General features: G+C 41.0%; 1 protein-coding gene across 1 annotated transcript in view; it reads left to right on the top strand.

Moving 5' to 3' along the window:
• Positions 1-17552: 17552 nt before the first annotated feature.
• The window catches only part of TMEM164 (transmembrane protein 164), a 38468-nt gene continuing 32281 nt past the window's right edge, over positions 17553-23739 (top strand). The window contains exons 1-2 of the mRNA XM_065729635.1: positions 17553-17662; positions 17849-18387. Coding sequence (XP_065585707.1) covers positions 17923-18387 — 465 coding nt within the window. The 5' untranslated portion in view covers positions 17553-17662; positions 17849-17922. The remainder of the gene's footprint in view (positions 17663-17848; positions 18388-23739) is intronic.

Genomic DNA, 23739 nt, shown 5'->3' with positions numbered 1-23739 from the left:
AAAATGTCTCTATGGATCTCAATTGGTTTGCAGTGGTGGTGCCCCTTTAGCATTTTCATATGTTATACTACTACTGTGTACCAATTTATTTTCTTGGTCATCTTTGCCAGATTCTTTAAAAGCCATCCACAAAACATGGCTCTCGTACAGTTTTACCTCTCTTCATCCACATGAGACTCTTGCTCATCCAAGTAGGCTCTTGTTTATGTGGACAAAGATGCTAGAATAACAATTTCCTGTATTCTTAGTAGCACTTTCCGGTCAATGAGTCAACACTTCTTGTGCGTGGTAGCTTCATTGTCAGAATCTTTGGGTCATAATTGATTTGTTTCCATTTATAATGATAGATTATAAAATAATCTATATAATCTATCTATCTATATACACACATATAATATATAATCTTTATAATAAATAGCATTATGTATGAATATAAATAGAATATGTTTTATTAATACAGTAGTTCTAATGATGATGCTTTCATTTCTTTCAGGAGTTCTAATTCCAGAGTCAATAATTTAATTTATTCATGATAATACATACACAAAACACTGCAGAAATAATTGGTATTGTTGTAGTTACAGAACTAAATGCCTGTGAGTGAAACCTTGCTGGGGGGGAAGGGCTACATTTTGAAGTCTCCTCCGCCTCTGCAGTTCTTACAGTCAGGATTGAGATCTGCCTGAAAGTGGACACCACCACGTTATCTGTAAGGGTAGCTGGCTCCCAAGGACAGCCCAGATATCGGTATCACACATAGCTGACCAAGGCCATGATAACAGTTTATTTTTTGTTTAGGTGAATAGTATCACTTACAGACCTATTTTCTTAATGGACAATGCTGGTTGAGAAAGATGATGCTGGCGGAGTTTCAGCTTTAGCCCATGCTGCCTAGATAACTTCACTTCTTTGTTAATATCCAACAGAAGCATCGTCGGATAAAAGACTTGTAGCAATTTGAGGAAATTAACAGGTAGTGCCAAAAGAGACAGGGTAATGGAAGATACCTTAAAGTCAGCAGACAAATATCTGAGCAATCCCATCTCTTACCAGGTTTTCAAATGTTATTTTCATTACTGCTTCCAACCATGTCACTATAATAAGAGATGTTGCTCTTGACAAACTTTGGCTTTGTTCTGTCTTGATCAAGGCCACAAACAGCACTACTATATTTTCTTTAGCCATCGTTGATCAACATTTACAGTAATACCCTTTAGGAGAAAAGTCAGGAGCAGCAGCAGTCTGAGCCAGCAGCTCAGGACAGTGAAGCACAGCAGCAGTAACACCTCTCCTCTCTTCACAGGTTAAACAGCAGTTAGTTCTGGTGCATGAGAAGCATGGAAAACTTTAAAAATCTCAGATGCAGAGTATATAGTAGAGGACTGCACACGTACTCAGAATGTAAAGGGTTTCTTAAATCAAAGCAGATACACCTCTAATACATTTTTTCTCACTTTATTTGTGTATTTTAGGTAAGCTCTAAAATCCCAGAACACTGTCTATTGTCTTGAGCAGTATGTTCATTCCTTCTTATGTGGGAATTTCTCTTATTGTAAGTTAAGTTCTATAATACGAAGACTCACAAAGCACATAACAGAACATCATTTAACTCCTTTCCCTCTTTCTCCCCATTCTTTCCACAAGTATTTATATCTGAACATACCCCATTACTCCAGCTTTCTCTCTGAGAATCCAGCCTGCAATCTGCTTCCATTGAACTTCCCAGTACTGTCACAGGAATGTGCTTTGTGCTGAGGTTCTCCAAAACAAACCTGTCAGTCTGCGGGGTGGAGGGGAAGAATATCCCCTGGACATCCACCAGCTTTGCAGTTACAGTACAGAGTGTTGCAATGTTGAATTTAAATGTTACAGAAGGGTTAAAACGCTTTAAGCAGAAAGCTTATCAAGGCAATTAACCAGGAAAGATCTTGTCCACCTGCAGAGAGGGATCTTCCTGTGCAGGACAAAAGATCCCAGAGTGTCCAGTGACAGAAGAAACAACTTGTTTATACTGACAATTCCACATCCGCTTTTTTTTTTCAAATGAACTCCAGAAAAAGGAAGAATTAGCTAGAGATAATGGGTAAAAGGGAAGAAGAAAAGGCAGTCCAGCAAAACCTTAGGAGATTAGAAATGTTTAAATATGAGTAAAAAAACAGAGTGGGTCCTGTAGGTTCCCAGCCCATGAGAACACCACTGGAAGCAGGCCTAGGCCTGCTGCCATACACACAGTGCATCCGCTCTGAAGGAGCACGCGTTTGGACTCTGTCAGTGAGTAAATGCAAATGTCAAGTCACCTGAGTCTGTGTTCAAAGATGTTAACGGGAATGGTTTTAGAAAACAATACCCGAAGGATCTGTAAGATATTTGTAGGTAGTAAGTATGTAGATTTTGCAACTTAGATTTCATTTGTCATTTCACAGTGAAGCAATTTTCATTCAAATCTTTGCTCATTTGAAATCTTGGCTTAGCATTGACTTCCTTAGTAGCTTAGTGGGTAGGGATGGTGATTGGAGGGTGGTTGGGCTAGATGATCTTGTAGGTGCTTTCCAACCTTGTGTTTCTATGTTTCTATGTTTTCTTGACTCAGGAAGAGGAGAACTCAGGTATCATCTTACTGTATATGAAATCAAAACAAAACAAGAAATACTTTGAGATAAATTGGATTGCCAAAATCCTCTCACTTTATTTTAATTCTAACATTTTGAAGGGTAAATTTGAAATATTTTTGATGACTGAAGGTGGAGTGGTGTTTCTGACACGGCTGAGCACTACAGAACTGCAATAGCCACCTATTCCGTTTGCAGCTGATTAGAACTCTGGCTTTGTATTTGATTTCACTGGATTCATCTGTAGCTATATACTATTCCAGTACCTGCGGGAACGTTGTCAGTACAAATTGTGCAGCTGAGTTTTGCATCTCTCTGAGCATCCCATTCATCCCTCAGGCAGTGCTGGTGGCAGACACACATTCAGCTATAAGCCTTTACAATAGTGTCTGCAACACCTTGCATTTCCAAGTGCAGTGTTTAATTGAAATTCTGATTAGTATTAGTCAATAAAGTACAGAGAATGTAGAAATATGGAACATCTCTTTTATAATGCGCTCAGGAAGTTTGAAAGTTCAACATGAACATTTGACAACATGTTGCAGAAGAACAGAGTATTAAAAACGACATTCTTGTTCAGTGTTACACTGATGTTCACTTCCTTTCTCAGAAATAGCTGACCACAGCAGAGAAAGACTATAGCCTGAAATATTCTTTGCTTTGAGAAATAAACATCTAGTCCTATGAACAACAGGTCTAGTGAAGCTTAACTTTTTTTTTTTTTATGATAGATTTGAATCCCTAGCTCTTCTTCCATGTAATCTTTGCCTATTAAAGATTAGCCTCTCACTGCAGCCTTTCTTTACTGGGGACATAAGAAAGAAGAGAGCTCAAACACCTTGCTAGAGGAACACTTTGGATAAAGACTTACTTTTTAATCTTTTTTTTTTTTTTAATTATTGAAAGTCCAGGAAATCTTAGAATGCATTTGGCGAGCTTTATATTTTATAGTTGTGTTATCACATATAGCATTCCATTTCAAATTCTTGTTGATAAATTTAATTTGTGAAAGAAGAGGCTATGATATAAATATGACACTCTCAGTGTTTTGCCCTTAACTTTTACTGTGTGAGACCTGTAAATAAGAGTACATCGATTTTGCCTTTAAAAACACTCTTGGGCCTTTAGCTAAGTCATATATAGTTGCTTACACTACCTCACAGAAGCTATCTGGTAAACTTCAGCCTGCGCCCAAGCTTAAGAACAATGAGGAGCTTGCTTTCATCAGGATGCCTTTCTGTTCATAGACCTCTCAGAGCTCTTGAAGTGAAATCTTCAGTCAGTCCTGGTTATCTTGTGGGACAAGCTTTGTCCGCTGCCTCTGGTGGGAATTTCAGATGAGCAAATGCTACTTATTTAATGGAAAAGATTTTACTATTATTTCAGTTATTTAAACTATTTTCTCTCTCTTTTTTTTTGGTGTGTGTTAAAAACAGTGAATGACACCGCTGTGCTATTCCTATATACAACATAAAGTAGATAAAAACTAAATGTGAGGAAGCTGTCACACAAAGCAAAGGAGCAGGGACAGGTATTTCCACACAACCAAGGCTCACGAACTGGATCAGGCACTTAATGAGCTTCCATTGACTTCAGCCACACAGGGCTCTGGCATTGCCAGGCCAGCAATAGAGATGACTGAAATGTTGTCAAACATTACAAAATTCATCTCCAGTATGGTTCTGTTGACTTCTTTGGTTCTACACTGGGGACAGATCTAGCCTGTGTGCTACAGGAAGTGTTCACACAAATGTCTGGGAAAATAGTGGTAGAGGATTTGAGATAACCATGAGGCTTAAACAGTTTTAAACTGGCTGCTCAAGATCTTACATTAGGCTAATGATTGTTCTACGGTGTAACTTGGTGGCAATTCCTCTTAATACTGGATTAAAAAGTTCAGAACAACCAAACCATGTTCAGCACCACAGGAGGTCTGCAGTAGTTTAAGTAAGCCTGGTAATCTCGTAAGTCTCCTGGGTGTGGGGTGACACTTCAGCCAGAGCCTGAAATGTGTGATTCAGGCAAATAAATACCTAAGTAAATAAATGCTTTTAGCAAGGCAAGATAAAATGTCTGTCTTAACATAAAATACTATGAACAAATGCAGTCATGTTTTAACTAATGATCAAAGCATTTCCAAAAGCATTACTCCTTTTTTTTCCCCCACAGGCTAGGTAAGGCAATTAAAAAAGGAAGTAAGGTATTTAGCCTTCAGTGATAACATCAAGTTTTGTAGGCAAACCTGGAGACAGAATGGGTGCAGTTGTTAGAGCTGGTGAATGAACTTTGTGAGCTTGGATTAATTTTCCAAACCCGGAACAAATGTGTTAAAAATCCCACGGTATGTGTGACTATCAGCGTCATGATTGGTTATCACTCTTCCACAAGGATCCCAAGGGCAGCCTGACTAGCAGGGAGAAATCAGTAGAGCGCATTTATACATTTCTAAATATGTTGTGGAAACCTTCTCCTTCCATTAGCTGCTTTGAATAAAGGAAGGGACGTTTGTTTAATAGCAGCAACTTGTACGGGACTGTAGATTTTTCTGAGGTACAGATGAGGCTGATATCAAGCAGGAGCTGTGCTGCCACCTGCTGTGCACGCTTATTTTTTGTTATCAATAAAAATGAAAAAAAATGTTAGCAGAAGGCAATATTGCAAAATGCAGTCGCTGATGTCTAGTATAATTTATCCCATTAAGAAAATCGTAAAATTATTGGAGTTGGAAGGGGCATTTAAAGGTAAACAAATCCAAATCCCCTGCAATGAGCAGAGACACCCACAGCTCCATCAGGCGCTCAGATCCTGTCCAGCCTGACGTTGAGTGTCCAGGGATGGGGCACCAACACCTCTCTGAGCAGCCTGTGCCAGTGCCTCAGCACTTCTTCCTTATATCCGATCTAAATCTCCCCTCATTTAGTTTGAAACCATTTCCCTTTGTCCTGTCACAACAAACCCTTCTAAGGAATCTGTCCCCTTCGTTCTTACAGTCCCCTTCAGGTACTGAAAGGCTGCTCTCAGGGCTCCTGGAGCCTTCTTGAGAGGAGGACTCAGGCACATGGGGATGGACTAAACCTCAGATAAATGTGCCTATGTGTGTTTTCTGCTGTGCACTGTCCACAGTTTCATATGCAATCAAATGGACAGGTGCTTCAGTTGAGAAGGTTGCACACTTCTGTATGACATTATTTTGAGAGTGTGCACAATAAATAGCCTCAAAATACCAACTACTGTTGACAAACTATTTTAGAAAGTGTGTGAATACATAACATCTTTCTTTAACCGTCCAGATAATAGAAAATTAAGCCAGGTTTTTACTGAGGAAAATGTGGCTTGTAAAAGATAATTCACTATCTCACTCAGTAACTGATAAATGGACATCTCCATGCTCACAGGCCCAGAGTTAACAATTTGCTTTTACTAATGTCTAGGATCCTAACAGGTTTGTTAGCATTTCTGGTCTCATCTGGGAGTTCATTCAAAAAGTTTTAAGGATATAAAATGTACATAATAACAAAGTAAAATGTAGAAATTGTGTAATTTATTAAATGTGTTTAGTATGTATAAAGCTACACCACATATAGATCTGCTTTAACAGTTACTGTGAGAAACAACTTGCTTTGGAAGCATGTTTGTGAAATGCAGGAAGAAACTGACTGCTCATGCTCTTATGACCCAGAAAGTGAGGTCCATTAAATTTTTTTTATTAATGTAATTTTAAAAATAATAGTTCTTACGGTATATTATGGATATTTCGTTTGAAAGGAGGAAGGGAACTATTAGGGAGAAAAACTGGAAAATTGTCAGGTTCTGACAGTTAAATAAATGAGAGCTGATGTGTTAAGCCATATGAATATTAGTAGCCTCCTGTGTTGTCACTCTAATTTTCTTCTTTGAATGAAATGTTTTCCTTGAACTTCTGACTTTTGGAGTACAGCAAAAGGGTTCAAGAGGACAGATTATCACAAATATTCTATTACACAATGAGAACTTGAGCTTCTGTACACTCTGCCACATCACCTTCTATTAAAATGCTTCACATGAGCTCATGAGAATGATAGCAACTTTTATCCTTTAATAAAATAAAACAATAAAAATGTCACTGATAAAACATAAAAATAGGAATATGAGGAAGAGAGCAAGTAATTTCTGCGTGTGGTTTCTGGTACTTTAACACCACACTGAAGTTAGAGAGTTTTCTTCTCAGATTTTGGATGACAGTATATGATTAGAATAGATGAAAATAACAAATCACAGAATCACAGAACTGCATGGGGTGGAGGAGACCTCGAGATCATTGAGTCCAACCTCTCTGCTAACACAGATACCCTACAATAGGTTGCATAGGTAGATGTCCAGACAGATCTTGAATATCTGCATTGAAGGAGACTCCACCACATCTCTGGGCAGCCAGCTCCAGAGCCCTGTCACCCTTTCTGTAAAGAAGTTCTTCACATATTTGCATGGAACTTCTTATGTGCAAGTTTTAGGCCATTGCTCCTTGTCTTATCACTATACATTACTGAGAAGAGGCAGGCTTCATCCATTTGCCTCTCACCTCCCTTTTGATACTTATAAAAACTGATCAGATCCTGCCTCAATCCTCAGAAGTCCCCGTAGTGATGTCATCTGGCAAAGCTCATACTGAAGTATAGTTATATTTTTCCCATATTGTTGCAACAGCACCATTTTTTTGCTTCGTATTTTAATGGGAGAAGAGGCAGACCTACCAGTCATCAAAACCATCCGGCCAAAAGACATTGAATAATTCTAGTAGCCTGAGGATCTCAGCACAGAAATCAGTGCTTTGGTAGGATGGTACACTGTGGTTGAAACTGTGTCAGCAGAATGTTTTGAATTTGATTATGCACCACTCAAAGGAATTGTTTGTCAGGTTTCTTTTGTATTACAAAATAGTAATCAGAATACAGGCAATTATTTTAATAACACCAATTAAGTAAGCATTGATTATGCTGTACTTCCTTCCATATAATACCACCTCCCTGCCCAGTAGTAGCAGTGTATACTGTAAAAATACTTCCACAGGTAAAGACACCAATTATACAAATATATTTTAAATATATAATGTTTAATTTGCTTAATTTTCAGTGGCATTATCCAAATATGAGAGAGCGTGCACTAGTATTGATATGAAGGTTTGAAAGAAATCCTTTAATGAGAAATCTGTACTTTATTCTGTTTGTGTGGCCCGATGTCTGGAGCTTTCTTTGCTTATCTTGCTGACATTTGTACCCCTTGGACTTTATAGCCAGCAGCAAATGGATCTGAAAACATGAATTACATGACTGTTTTCAAGCTGGGATATCTTTCTGTTACTTCTTTTCCCCTTTGTTGGACAAAGTTTTCAATTGTGTACTTCTGGAGGTCTGAGCATTCCTTTTGAGCCATGCACTCACTGTACAGTTTCTGCTAATTCCTCTCGTTTCTGTTTAGGGATGCTTTGTTTAAAGAAAATAATTTGGGTGCCTTTTTTCACCATTAGTCAGAACTTTGGAAGGGAAAAATCAGTTAGTGAGTCCACTGAGTAGCATGGCTGTAGTGAGCACTGCAGCCTTGAGCCCCTGTCTTGGCAGGATAAGACTGTATTGAGGCTGAGAGCACAGAAAAACTCCTAGCACTCACAGAGGACAAAACAAGCAGCTGGGTCTAAGTGTGATGCAATTCATCAGTCGAGCAATTAAAGCACTTACACATACACAAACTCTGAGCCCTAATAAATTTAGAGAGCTCGGTGGTAAATATTTCCAAGACCCATAAAACAGACTAAAGAAACAAAAGGGGCTGATCTATCTAGAAGTCACACCTTGACCAGCCTGAAAAAAACAACCCTTTCAACTCTCCCACTGCATCACTGAAAGCTGTTGGCATACATCCATTGATGTAATACTAATAAAGGAGCTCCTGGCTACAGGACCCAGCTAAATGCTGAGGTGGGATTAAAGGCAGAGATTGACTATCTTGTTTCCTTTAACCAATTTGCATTACATTGGCCTAAGCAAAAATCCTCTTATATTTGCATGTCAGTGCATTCCTAAAAATGCAATCTTTATGCATTTCAAGAATACTTAAATCAGATTACTTATCATTGGTTTCAGCCCAGTGACTGCTGTAACTTAGAGCTGATTTCTTTCTGCTCCCTCCCTTTGGATAACTGCTAAATCTATTTCCTTCTCTCAGCAATAACAGGAGAGCACGCAATGCCTTCCTTCCTTCCTGCAGACTTTGACCATTTTATCCAGCATTTATTCTATCCATGTACGAAGTAAACAATGCTTGATATATTTAGGCCCTTGCCAAGCTCCCGGTGCCAAATGCCCTGTCATCACTGGAATCCAACTCGGTATTTCTTGGTATTTAAAATAAGACTCCCTTTCAGAAGACTACCTTACATTAAGAGGGTGTGATCCTGGATCTCTTCTACTGGTACTCATTTCAGGCATTGAGGCTGAACTGATCCAGTTCTTACTATTTCGTTTCCCATGTTTAGAAAAGTGGTGGCAATGTCCTCAAGAGTTAACACAAATGGTGCTGCTACTGAAAACGTTTAATTGTATTAGTTGACACAGAATGTTATGAGAATGTAAGAGGATGAACCGCTAGAGGGCTCATTGTTCCGTGTAGTATTTCAACAAAATCGATGGAGAAAGTCTGTCAAAAGCAGAGAACTTCAGTATCATTTTGTCTTATGTGAGGCTGCTGTACTTTCAGATCTAAAAATTCTTATTTTCTACTCGCCATTCACCATCTCACTGCCGTCTCCACATGCAGACACCATGTTTCCTTTTGATCATGGATTTATTACTCTAGTGCTTAACTCCCACAGCTTCTCGTGTTTGGCAATTTGAATTATTACTGACATGAAAGAACTAATACATATACTCACCATCTATTTTCATCACGTTCATCTAAAATAGTCTCTTTCCTATTCATACTAGAAAAATGCCTGTTACTTGACTGTGTAATTTTGGAAATAGACCCTTTCCGTGCACACAAAACAGGTTTTGATATAGTACATTGATTATCTTTTATTTATCTTTTTGGAGTATGTATGGCCTCACCTCCATAGCCCCATTCAAGGTGTTTACTTCTACCTTTAAAGATGAGAAGAATTTGCTCAAAGGTCAACTTCATTCTCATGCACTGTCATGACGATGTTGTTTTGTTTGCTCTGTTGAAATCTGGTGTACTACCAACAGTAGAAAACAAATAAAGCATATTTCAGACTGACATTGTTTTTACTGATTTGAGGATGTGGGAGAAGGTCACTCTGGCTACTGAAGTTTCCTCAAGAGTTCAGTGGCCAGGAAGGGCTCTGTTCCATAGGAGAAGTTTGATTCACTGACCTCAAATAAGCTGCTGTGTCAGTGCCTGCAGCTGTACTTGTGCTTCTCAGGCTCTTGATGGGCAACGTACAATTCTGGATCTAATTCTGGAAAAATAATTCTTATTTTAAGCACTGATCTATATTCAGAATCTGCATACAGCTTTATCTTTTTAATTTCTAATTCTCCTTCTTGTTATCCACATTATGTACCATTTTTGATCAAAGCTGCTGAACACTGAGATTATTTGCATATGATTAGTGGGTAATTGCAAATTTTAAAAAATTGAGTTTTGTATAAATATCTCAATTTTTACACTCTTAAAATCCTTTTACAAGCCTTCCTAAAAGTTTGGTTTTTTCTGTTAGCATGTAAGCTCTTCTGTCTCTGATTGACAGGTTTCATTGATAAGAATTAAAGTGTTTTTCAGTAAGACTGTCAGTGTGTCCAATTAATTACAGCAAAATAGAACAAAACTGGAAAGCACGGAGTCTTCCCCCTGCATATCTGTCTAGGCTTAAAGAATCACATACCAACCATCCAACTGTGTATATGTCAGCCATGGGTAAATCAACGAACACAAAGCAGGCTAACAGTTCTTGTAACACTAATATGGCAATCAACTTCAGACCTGATTTGATTCTCTAACTTCATTTTACAGCATGAGAAGCATCTTGAGGGCTCTCCATAGGTGTTTCAGAGATCACCTTCTATTTGAGTCTGGTTTGTTGAAAGGTTGGCTAATGTTGACTGGAGGGTTATTGAACTGCTGTGAATATAAGCATGTAGAAGTGTGCATTATGTTAACAGCATAACATTTTAGCTCAGAAGGCAACAGTGAGAAAAGTGCTGTTGAGGCTGAGCTTCCAAGGAAAACAGTTTGTGTTGGTCTTTGTGAAATGCCTTTTATTATACTTAGCAATAATATGGTGCTGGCACGGGACATGTAATAAAGCAATTGCCCTGAGAATTGAAAAATAGCTGAACAACACAGGACATAAACACGAGGGTAAATATCATCAAACACTTAAGGCATAAAATGTTTAGTTACCATTGTATGGAAATATTGTTCTTTTAGTTCTGAAGATATTTCAAGCTTAGGAGAAATGCTAATAACTGCTTTAACTAATTAATTCATTACTTAATTATTAATAATTATTAATTAATAACTTTTTTTTCTTAAGATATGTTTTATATCAGATTAATTCTTTTCGAATTCATCTTAACGGAAAATATTGTTTTCCTAAGCTCCAAACGTCTTCAAAGAATTCCTTTACTCATTTAACACACAAGCCTACAAAGAAACACATCACCATTTCTCAGACACACCTTCAAGCTGTACCACTTACTGACAGTACAGTTTGACCTGTTAACTTCCATGTGGGTAGGGCAATCAAAATGGAGAACTGTTATCTTGTTAGTCTCACATGTCAAAGGTTTGTCTTTATTTCTGCCTGCTTTTACGTCCAACCAGTTTTGTGCCTATTAATATTGCAGCTTCTTATGTAAAGGAAATATGAAATCTTTTTAAGCTTCGATTTTGAATGTTTCAAGTTGACATTTACTATTTATCTGTATTGTCTAGCATATGTTCTAGCTAAATTAGCTGACAGGGAGAGGTATGATAAGTGATACAGACTTTCATCTTTCTCACAAGATTCTTTTAGAGGAAATAAACAATTACACTTCAACAAGCCTTGATTTAAATTCATAAATAACATCTGTGAACAACTGAGACAACAGAGGGTATTCAGTATAACAAATGGTAGTATCACTGTTAAAATACGTTTTAGTGAGGAAAAACATCAGTAACAACAAAGGAAATAAAAGGAAAGGAAAAACAGCTCTGCACTAAGTTTATCAAACAGACTCTTTTTGGGTAGCTGTCCTGTAGCCAATTCTAGCAAATGTAGTTGTAAAAGTGAGAACTGACAATAATTTGTCTTCTAAAAAAGTGCCTAAACAAGCATCTCTGTTTAGGGGGCAGAATATTTAATCTATAGATTAATAGAATATTTCACTTGCTGATACCAGCATGCAGGAAGATGTGCTGAGAGAAATCTTGTTCTTGCACCCTGAGAGGGGAAATACTTATTTTTTTTGGTCAAAACTTGAGAACGAGCTGCCAACAGTTACTCTGGAAACTGAGGGTAGAGACCTATATCTGAACTGTTTGCATGCTCAGATCAAGCATGAGCCAGGAGAAATATATTTGTGAAAACTAACAGTGGAAGAAATGCTCCTGGTTAGGTATTTTTCCTAAACTAAACATCTTCGAAGAATAGAATGGATATTTTCTAGCCCTGCCACTGAAGTATGATAAAGTTTAAAAATAAGGCTCAGAATGGATCAGTCTGCTTCCCTTGATCATGGTCAATAGAGCGAAACAAGGAAGTAAGCAGCATTTGCTGCAGTTGGTATAACACTGTTTGCACTGCTTCTACAGATGACCATGATTCTGATTACTTTTTGAAAGGTGGAAAAAGGGGGAAGAATTTTCCGAAGACTGTAAAAATATTTCAGGACTTAGTAGATCTCATCTAGGCATATCACAGCCAAGCTGACAATGAAAACAACATTGAAAAGAAGAAGCATGTATTTACAAATTATTCAGAGCAGGGAACTAAATTTCCTTATTTGTGAAAGAAAAACACGTTTGATTCAATTTGTGCTGCAAAAAGGCCAGGTGAGAAGAGGGGGCAGCTAGAAATCCAAAGCTTTAGATTCTACTTTGAACTGAAACAAACCTTCTGGTTTACAAGTCTAAGCAGCAGAAATGTTGTTGCTTTCTGTGCACATGACTTGAATATATTCATGCCCCAAGTCTGCAACTGCTACTCTGTGGCTATTGCAAGTCTCATTCTGAGTGCTCAAAGCATACTTCAGATTGCAGTACTGTGCCAAGTGCTATTCTTCATACAGGAAATGACAGATTAACAAGCAGACTCAACCCACCTTCCATTATAAGTGCATAAGAAGGATAGATTTGTGACTCAGACACCACATGCGTCTCCAAAGATGATCAGATCAAAGATGCTGCACATAATATTCATATTATTTTATTAAAAATCTGAGTAAACAAACTGCAGTACTTTAACTGGCAGCTAACAGTGCTGTGCAAAATTTGTCCCCATTCCTGCTTTTCCCTTCAGTCCACATGGACTCTTTGCTTTCTGTCTTTGGTAGGCATTTCTCATTTCCTTCCTAGTACCTATGAGTGCAAGAGTAGGAATTCACATGTAACACACTTCTCACTACCTAGATCAGGCACGTAAAATAACATTAACTCCCAAGCTGAGGGAACAAAGCAAACCTTTCTCTTCACAAGGCACGCTCATCCTGGCAGGATGGCATTGCTCATGGCTAACCAAGAGATGTTTAGTAACAGTGGGAGGAGAAAAGAGAAAACAGAAGAGAATAAAACATAGGTTTTTCAGATCTGTCTTGTCTGCTGTAGTGGCAATGCAAAGTCACAGTTTGAAACAGTAACGGAGCACCTGGAGGGAGGGCAGGGCCAAGCCAGGGGAGCTCAGGTGCATGCAGTGCACTGAGTGACCAGAAGGTCTGGAGCCAGGATCCACCCCTTCCAGACCTCATTTAAGGGTTGGCAGTGGAGGTGAGCATCTCATTTGAGATTCTTGTGTGTCTGAGGTCTTCTGGGGTAAGTAGTTTTTTTTTCATTTGTTTTTGTGTTTATGGCTGCTATGATATTTTGAGCATATCATCATCTGCTGCAGGTTAGGGCTTTGCTACTGTGCTGTTATTGCTATGCTTTCTATTGCATTGCAGTTGCCACAGACTTATTGTGTGAATTTAGGATATAATTGTTTTATTCTTCAGGTTTCTTTCATGAAACAGGAATAAATCCCCTGGCACTGGGGCAGAGCTAAAAGGGAGCCCCCAGGCAGATGTTGTGCATGCAGAGGCTCCGTGTGAACCTGATCTGGGTGGATGGCTTCTGGTACACTTGAGACCCTGGCATGTCTTCACATATTGATGTTAGATTTCACTATTTTGGTAATTTTAAAATGTCACAGACAAAAATAAATCTGAAGTTATGTAGAAGAAAATCCTTGAGGCTCTTGTCCAAACACTTTAGTTGCAGGAATTTATTACTTTTAAAGATCCTTTCCTATTGACATATGAGTTATGTATGTTTACAATGGGTCTTAAAGAGAACATAAATTCCTTAGTGAAAGGAAGAGAAGAAGCGGTTAACAAACAGAAGAGAGCAAGTGCTCAGTGCTCTGTCAGTACTACTCAATTCTTACTCAGAGTTCAGAGTGCTTCTGAAAGAAGTTGATACTCCAACAGAGATAATGAAGGAGCTGTGTAAGTCAGTCAGCAGATCAGGACTGGAGAACCCAGATCTCCTGACTTTGCAGTGAATCAACCTGAATGTGAACTACCAATACTGTGCTGTTGCAAAAGGGTACTGATTGTGTCCAGATACCCAGTTTTATACCAACAGTGCTGCTTTTTAATGAGTAGATAATCACAGAGAAATAGGGCTGTAGAAATCTAGAGAGGTCACCTCATCCATCACCATAACTGAAAGCAGAGTTAAACAGAGCTGGGAAGTTACCACTGTCCCGCTTACAGGTTACAACTGCCTCTGAGATTAAAATGGTGATGTTCATCAGTTTCCTCCATACCAATCGTAAAGCCCCAGAATAGCTTTGGCTAGCATATAAGGCAGTGTGAGAGAACGAGTAGCATGTGGAAGAGAAAGGCAGTGGTGGTTTGTAGCAGCTGGATTATGCTACTTTCATGTGCTATGACTCACTTTGTTCTTACTGGATTTCACTGTTGTTTTTTAAACAGTGATTCACAATGGCCATGAATATTAAAAAAATAAATCTATCCTCCTCAGCTTTATTTCACATGCAAAATTGGTGAGGATGTTCTCTATTCCCTTGTCTTTATTATTAATAACATTCACAAACAGAATGTGAGTGACAGCTGGTTTTAGGAACTCACTGGTGTATCTCTCCTTTTGACAGTGAACTATTGCTTGCTCTCCAATCAGTTTTGTGTAGACACTGTAATGCATGTATTCAGACAATATTTCTCAAACTTTTTAATGAAAATGTCATGTAACTGTCAAAAACCTAATCAAACTGATGTGTTCTGTCCTATCTGGAAGGTCCTTCCTTACTGAAGGGAAAATAATCAAGTTATCTGATGTGGTTTATTTTTGGCAAGTCCTTGTTGACTACTATCATTCTCTGGTTATCCTCTGTGTGCTAATAGTAGTTTGTGAGATGATTTGTCCTAGGATTTTTCTGGGGATTGAAGTTGGTTACATTGACCAATCTACATTTCACTGGCTTTTCCCCCTTAATTACCTTCTACCACCTTGAACAACTGCAAGACACAGATGCTTCTTCCATTATTCTCAGCATCTCATCTGTTTTCTTAATTCAATTATCTCTTTAATTATCATTGTATCCTATTCTTTAAACTCAGACAATTTGAAAACATTTACTGAGTGCTTTTAATCCTTTCTTTCCATAATCCAGGCTGCAAGCATTTTGTTCTTGGCATCGCTTGTTCTAACTATCTGCCTGCAGGTGATCTGTTTTTGAAGTTTGGTACAACAGAGGCACTGATCACTTCGATTTTCTTTACCATTTAAATGATAATGAAATTCTAGGAGAGTGTTGCCTTGCTGACTACACATTTTAACAGAAACCATCCAGCATATTCAGGTAGAAATAATCAATACAGTAATGAACTCTTATTGCAAAAGACTTCATAAATGTTCTTTCTATGCTTATTATGGAACATAGGCTATTTGGCAGTGGTATTAAGCTTTCATTTATTCAGTTTTGAAAGAGGCCATACCACTCCCTTGCAATTTCACTTTCCTATTCTAATAGGTCCTCATTAACTCAAAGCAAGATTTAAGATCTGCGCTATTCTGTCAGAGCTTTTTCTGAGATTTTTAACAGTGATACTAATGTTATTGAAATGGTGATAAACAATCAGAGAAAGCAGTAGTAGAAGTGGATCAGGCTTGAACACTTGCATGATTTCACCTGGTTCTTATTTACTACAATTATAACTTTCTTCCTTCAATTATGTTGACTTAAATGGAGTATGCAACATAAATGTTCTTATATATTAAATATATACTCATTCTTTCTAAAAAAAAACCCACAAATGATGGCAATTTTTATTACATGCTTTTTGTTAACAATCGTAGAATGCCCATGAGCAGCTCAGCACTAGCACCAATGGTTGGGCAGTTCTTCCCCTGTTTGTAAAGTACAGGAATGCTGCTTGCAGAGATAAGCAGAGGGTCTTTGCCTCATGAAGCCTACCAACTGGGCTGTTTGCTGCCACGAACAACCTGGAGTGTGTCCATCTCTCAGGCACTTACAGTGGGACAACTACTGCAGCTACAATTGCAGGCATCTGTGTTTCATCCAGCCTGTCACCTCTTGCAGTGCCTGTGGGCTGTTTCTGGGATCTCTCCTGTTCTGAGCTCCTCTATAGTAGGAGTTCACTGTATAGGTGAAAAAGACCTATAAATAGAATAGCAACATATTGTATCTGAGAACACCGCCTGACATTAATTTCTTTAGATTGCGTTCACAAGGAAATGAACCTCTTGTGGTCACACTCTAGCAATCCTTTTTTTCTCATAACTGGGTGGGTGCAGGAAACCTGGATATGTGACTAAGGGAGAACAGGCTCAATATGTAAGCACTGCAGAAACTTCTTTTGTTTGACTCGTAGTGACAGGCCCATGGGTGCACCTTTAGTTTCAGACCAGCCCTAGCTGGTGTGGCAGTCTTGGGCTGCTGGGGGTTCTCGAGGCATGGAGATGTCGATGAGTGTGTTGGTTGGGTGCTGTGCTGCTGGTTCCCTCCACTCTGAGGGCATCTGGGTGCAGGGGACTGTAGAAGCACCAAAAAAGATCAGGTGGGAGGTGGTGTGGAGAGAGCCAGGGAATGAGATTGCTACTGACTTCTGCTGCTCTCAGTCAGTAACACCATTTCCTTCACGTGCAGCCCTCCAGTTCATATCACCAGGCTGCAGTGATGAAACTTCAGCAAGTAATGGGGTTGTTCCCACGCATCTTGTGTGGAAGCATTAGGGTTGGAAGAGTCCTCTAAGATCACCCAGTCCGGCTGTCCACCTACAGCCCGTTAACCACGTCCCTCAGTGCCACGCTGACCCTTTTCTCGTCACCTCCAGGGTCCGTGCCCCCTCCCTGTGCCAGCGCGGCACGGCTCTTTCTGAGAATATTTTTTCTGATATCCAGCGCGAACTACCTCTGGTACGACCGGGGGCCGTTGCCTCTCGTCCTATCGCTGTGTCTGTGTGAGCGACCGCCCGACTTCCTCGCTTCTGATAACGCGAGCAGTTCGCATCCAAATTGACGTTCGTGACCCGCACTCGCCCCGGTCGGGGAGAGAGAGAGAGGGGCGGCAGCGCGCGGAGCGGCGGGAGGAAGGCGGCCGCGGGAGCGCGCGGGGCGGAGCGGGGGCGGGGCGGGAGGCCGCGCTCAGCCAATCCGGGGGGGCTCGTCCATTTTTCGGCGTGAGGCAGGCACGTCGGTGGGGTGATGCTGCGGTGCCGGGAAGGGGGCGGCGGGGCGGCGGGGAGCAGCCCGCCCGCTCGGGCTCGCCGCCGCTGAGGAGAGCGCCGCTTCCTCCTTCGCCGAGGCCGGGCGCTCCGGGCCCGTTCCCGTCGCCCGTGGTACGGGGTGGGCCCGCGAGAAGGGGCGGGCGGCGGCCGCTGGGGGACGAGGCGCGCGAGGCTAAGGCGGCGCGGGGCGGGTATAGGGGCGGCTGGGCGCAGTGGGGGGGTCCTGTCGCGGGCGGCAGCGTGTGGTGGCGGCGGTGCCCGCTCCGTTCATCCGCCGCTCCGTCCGTCTCCTTGCAGGCTGCCGACGGCCGAGGGAAGGAAGGGAGCTCTCGCCCCGAGGCGCGGGGAGGAAGCGGCACCTCCGGCGTTTCATGTTCCGCCGGCCCGACGGCATTTCGGCGTTGATTCTGACCTGCTCCCACCCGCACCCGGGCGGCGACGGGGAGGAGGACGGGCGCCGTCCCGCCATGTCCCGGTACGGCCTCCGCAACCTGCTGGACTGGCTGTACGGCGGCGTGGACCCCAGCTTCGCCGGCAACGGAGGGCCGGAGTGCGCGGCCTTCCTGTCCGGGCGGCAGCGCGCCGTGGAGAGCGCGGTGTTCCTCAGCCTGGGCGCTGCCGAGATCCTCCTGGCCCTCTGCAAGCTGCGGCAGCTGCACCTCGGGGAGCTGGAGGGACACCTGCTGCTGCAGCCGCGCGCCAAGCACGAGAGCCTGGGCAAAAACCTGCTGCTCGTGGTGCTGTGCCTCGTCTTCGGGCTCGAGGTGGGCTTCAAGTTCGCCACCAGGACGCTCATCTACCTGCTGAACCCCTGCCACGTGGTCACCGTGATGCAGGTAAGGCCCGGCTTTGGCTTTATGCTGTCAAGGAGAGGTTTGTCCCCGGGTCGGTTTGTGAAGCAGAAGTGCCTGGCGAAGGGTCAGGTGGGGGGGGTTGGATGAACCGTTTAGGACGTGGCTTTTACTTGAACGTGGAGAGGCAAAAAAGGTGAAACTGTGGCTAACGTTAATGTCTAGCTGTGTGGCTGGAAAGGCTTTCTGGAAGAAAAAAACACCGGAAAATGTTGTTTCTACTATCTGCAGTGGGAAAACTTGCACCAGGTTTGATTAGGAACAAGGTTACTGCTCAAGAGCCTGTGCGGTTTACACATAATTTTTTTCAAGCCAGTGGCTTTCAAGGGTGTGAAGTTGTTAAATAAGCAAATAAGGTGTTTTCTTTTTCTTTGGTGCAGACAACCTTGTTTTGCTTTTCTAATTTTAAAAGCTGCGTGATGATGAAACAGGTGTTACCCTTGTCTTACACACAATGGTGAATGTGGTGAATGAATTGAGGTGGCTTGATACTAACGGATAAACTGTGTGCTTTAACAATTTGTGGCTTAGTTGCTGCTGGATGATAATACAGAGCTGGTGTGGCTGCTCAGTTCAATCAGTGAGTGAACTGTGGGATCTAAAGCTTACAACTATTTACGAGTAGTTCCATGTGTGTACTTAACTTACTGAGATTGTTCAGGAATGTGGGATGTCAAAAATAATCCTTGATTAATTTTGCTAATACTCTACCATCGACACTGGGCATCTTACATCATTAAAACACAATAACAAATCAGAGGTTGTCGTAAAAAAGCTTTCATAAAAGTTGCTATGGTTTAAAAAGAAGTGAGAAATAACAATCCAAAATTGGACCTGTACCGTTCCTCGTCTCAGTTTGCAGATGTCTAACTGGTCACGCTAAAGATCTGATGGAGATCCTTTCAAGAGGGGTCAAACGGGCTTTTACAGCAATATTTGGGTCATCTACAGAAAATAAGTTCCTGTTCCAGAATTTAATTAGTAGGTTATGTGAATTCCAAAGCTGTGAGGCAGCATTAGGTCAGTATTTTACACCATAGTAGAAATGCTTTCCATTAAGTGGTAACAGTTGTTGCACAATCAATTAGTATTGGTAAGGAAGTGGAAAACAGAAGGTTTCCAAGAGCTGTACAAATAATTGAAAAATAAAACAATATAGCCACATTCCATTGCTTGGCAACGCTCACTGTTTACTGGAATGTTTCCTGTTAATTCTCTGGGAAGAAGATGATGACAGTTTACCACTATGATTTAAATGCTTAGATATAGTATTATAATACTGTTCTGTGATTGTGCCATCTGAAATATCCATCAGAGTGAGGGGGGTGACTCTGTCCCTCTATTCTGCTGTCATGAGACCCTATCTGGAGTACTATGTCCAGTTCTGGACACAAGGTCAGGGAGCTGCTGGAGCAGGTCCAGAGGAGGGCCACCAAGATGGTCGTAGGGCTGGGGCACCTCCCCAGTGAGGACAGATTGACAGAGCTGAGGCTCTTCAGCCTGGAGAAGAGAAGGCTCTGAGGGGACCTCATAGCGATCTTCCAGTACCTGAAGGGGCCTACAGGAAAGCTGTGGAGAGACTTCTTATAAGGACATGTAGTGACAGGATGAGGGAAAATAGTTTTAAACTGAAAGAGGGTAGATTTAGACAAGGTAATAGGAAGCAATTATTTACTGTAGAGTGGTGAGACCAGGGAATGGGTTACCCACTGAGGTTGTGGGTGCTCTCACCCTGAAGGCCTTCAAGGCTGGGCTGGACTGGGCTTTGAGCAACCTGCCCTACTGGGTGGTGTCCCTGCCTGTAGCAGGGAGGTTGGAATTAAATGTTCCCAAACATTTAATTTGGTTCCAACCCAAACCATTCTGTGATTCTAAGAAAAGTTAGTGCTTAGGGGTAAATCAGGGGGTAACTGTTTAGCTCACGTTTTAGTGCTCTCCTTCAGTGGTAGAGGCTTAACCTCTCTAGTCAGACATGGACAATGCTTAATCTATTTCAGAGCAGTTGTGATGCCTTCTTTTTTTATTTTTTTATTTTTTATCCTGTGCTGATTACTCACTAGAAATGGCACTACAGCATTTTGTGAAGTTGAGAACATTGATATGTCAATGAAGTTCAAAAGTAATGCCCCTTCATCCTGAAACAGATGTGTTAGAAGTGGGCCTGGGCTTAAAGTAGGGGAACAAAATAATTGTGAAACAGACAGCTTTCAGCAGAGAAAACAGCTTAGAAACAGTGACAGATGATGACTTCCATCAGCAGAAAAATAATACATAGTAAGTAGAATCTTGAAAGTGTTCTTCTGGCTTGAGCTTGCTGACAGCAACAGGTTGGCAAGATGAAATATATGAAAACGTCATCTGTTTTGCAATTCTGTTCTCGCAGTAGCTTGTACGTTATGCTGCTGCAGGGCCTGAATGTGAGGATGAGCAAGGTAGGAGGTGAAGAGTTGAAGCCTGCTGTAGCATTTGCAGCCCTGTCAGAGGGAAGCCAACAGTAGCTGTGTGTAAGGGTCTCTTCTTCCGCTCAGTTTCTGTTTTCTTCATGTGAGGCTGTTTCACCTCAGAGCAGCAAAAGCTCTGGGCTCTAGGCCAAAAAAATGTTTGGAACTGGAAATTGTCCTTCAGACTTCATCTGCATAAAACTCCCGTTTTTGAAAGACCTAAGGCTGAAATGAAACGACAAAATAAAATGGGAATTATAGGTGTGGTGCATTTGAGCAGACAGAACTGTGCAAGGTATGGCTGCTGTGGTCTGTGAATGAGTCTGTTTTGATCAGATGTCCAGTTTCTGCTTATCACACCCACCCATGTTCACATCAGATTTTTTCATAAGCAGAAAAAACTAGTGTACATGTGTTAATGTAAGGGTGGAGTGTTGGTTGAATGAAGGTATTTAACTGGCGAAGCTGTTGTCTTGGTTATGAGATTAAATTTGTTGCCATCATGCCACCTATTTGGATAAATATGGAAACACAGCTGCTCGTTTCCAGCCCTATTCTTGGTGCTGGTGTCTTGCTTAGCTTAGAAACAATGTTTTTTTCACCAGGAATGTAAGCGCAGCATCATTGAGAAATAAATGAATGTTATAAATTTGTGTTTTAGGCAAAAAGTGAAATGAAAAATCTTGTATCTTTAATGCGTTGTTTCTGTACTGTTGAGGGTGTTTTTGTGCAGAAGGACAGGACGTGGTGCAATAAAAAAGCTCTGTGAAGAATCTTCAGAAATGTATAGTCATTTTAGGACTGAGTGTATGGCTGGTATGACTGGATCAGTGACACTGCTGCAAATCCAGCATACAAGGCATATGAGCGGGGAAGCTGTGTGGGGTTTTCCTTATTAAAAAATGAGTTCCAACAGCTTGTTGTCAACTTTTTCCCCCTGCAAAGCAGGAAAAAAAATCCAGCGTATGTTTAGCAGACTATGTTACGTTTTTAAGACATTAATCCTTTAGGATATTTTAGGAACCACTTATTGCGCTGAAATTAGGAATGTGAAGGAGATATTTAAAGTTTCTGCCTCAGCAAGAGGGAGCGCTCATCCCCCAGTAGTGAATTACTATGTTGCTGATCTCCTTAGATACTTTGTGGAAGAGGCTTTTGCAACTGTTGCTCACAGTCAGTGTAACTTAACTAAATGGTATAAATTAAACTACCACTTCCCAAAGGGGGGTTGTGGTGAGGAGGGGGTGGGCCTCTTCTCCCTGATAAATAATGACAGGATGAGAGGGAATGGCCACAAGTTGCGCCGGGGAAGATTTAGATTAGACCTGAGGAAACATTTTTTCTCTGAAAGAGTGGTCAGGCACTGGGATGGCCTGCCTGGGGAGGTGGGTGAGGCACCATCCCTAGCGCTGTTCAAGAAGCGTTTAGATGAGGTGCTGAGGGATTTGATTTGGTAGTTGGGTAGGGATAGTGATAGGAGGATGGTTGGACTAGATGATCTTGTAGGTCCTTTCCAACCTAATGTACCATGAATCTATGAAATGCAGTTGTCCTGAATACTCCACAGGGCATCAGCAGGAGATACGGGCAGTAAAGATTAAATGTAGACAGATATAAACTAGAACCCAGAGATAAAATTAGTCTGTATTGTGGAAAAGAGATTTGGAAAATAAGATGTAGGAAGAACTCCTACACAGCAGTCAGAGTTGGGGTACAGATGGCTCTTTCAGGATGTTCTGAGTTGTCCACTTTGTTTTAAATGTGCCAGTGCCTTACTTCAGAATGATGACTTAGCGCCAAGCTATGAAATGAGATTTAGGTTGGTTTTTGCCTCAGGATAAGTTTTCTTTAAGGCTGTTTGCAAGTTTTCTTCCTACAGTGTTGTTTCTTTAAGGTAGATCCTAAGCTGGTAGATGGTCATAATTCTCTTCCAGTTGTACCCTGAATGCACTTAATGCAGCTAAGGACAGGTATTTGTGTGCTGTAAGGAAAAGATGAGCCTGACGTAATGAGGAGTCCAGTTTCATCCAGTGGTTTTGAGCTGATGCTCATGTAACTAAAATCAATGCTAAGTGCATCTGTAATTCAGTAAATACTAAATCCTGTGTTCATTATTTCCAGCTCTGGCTTCTTAGCCACCTGGATCCTTCCTGTCCTCTGCAAGACATGCTGCTGTGTGAGTGTGGATTTCATTTGTACGCACTGCTCCTAATGCTTTGTAATATCTGCAAGAGTATGTATGTTTTCCATATTCTATCTCTTCAAAACCTTGAACTAAAATTAAGGAGGCATTCATATCCTGACACTTAGATTACAGAAATACTCTCAATTTTTATAGAAATGGCACTAAATAATGGCCAGAGGTACTACTGGGTAACGTAAGCAACTGCCTCCAAGTAAAAGTTCAGTGAGTTGTTCAGTTCTTAACAGGTTGTAGCCTTCTAAAGAGAAGATACTTTGAATAGTTCTGTCCACTGCTGCATGTGTTACAGTCCTCAGGCAGGATGTAAAAAGACAAAGGCAAAGTTTCCCATGAATTTATGCATTTTTCAAAATGTACACCTCAAATGTGTATTTCTAAAGCTACCTTTTTAAAAATGTTTGTAGATTTCCCTTATCTATGTAATTTTTATGTATGCTGATACATTCAAACCTGCGGGACTTGCAACTTCTAAAGCACTCTGGAAGTCAGGATTAGGTTTCAGGAGATTTGATAAAACTAAGGTTTAGTTGAATTTGTCATTTTAAGGATTAAAAATTAAAAACAAAACAAACAAACAAACAAAAAAGGCTTATGAAAATCAATGCTGTGTGTTTGGAGTATGGCACTATTTCTTCCCAAATCTGTACATTCAGGAGGAGTGTGAGACTGCTGTTGCAAGGGCAGCAATCCTTT

The sequence above is a fragment of the Cyrtonyx montezumae genome, unplaced genomic scaffold (genome assembly GCF_038088225.1).
Source record: "Cyrtonyx montezumae isolate F1298 unplaced genomic scaffold, pur_monq_1.0 scaffold_11, whole genome shotgun sequence".
Lineage (NCBI taxonomy): Eukaryota > Metazoa > Chordata > Aves > Galliformes > Odontophoridae > Cyrtonyx > Cyrtonyx montezumae.
This window is presented reverse-complemented; position numbering and strand designations above follow the sequence as displayed.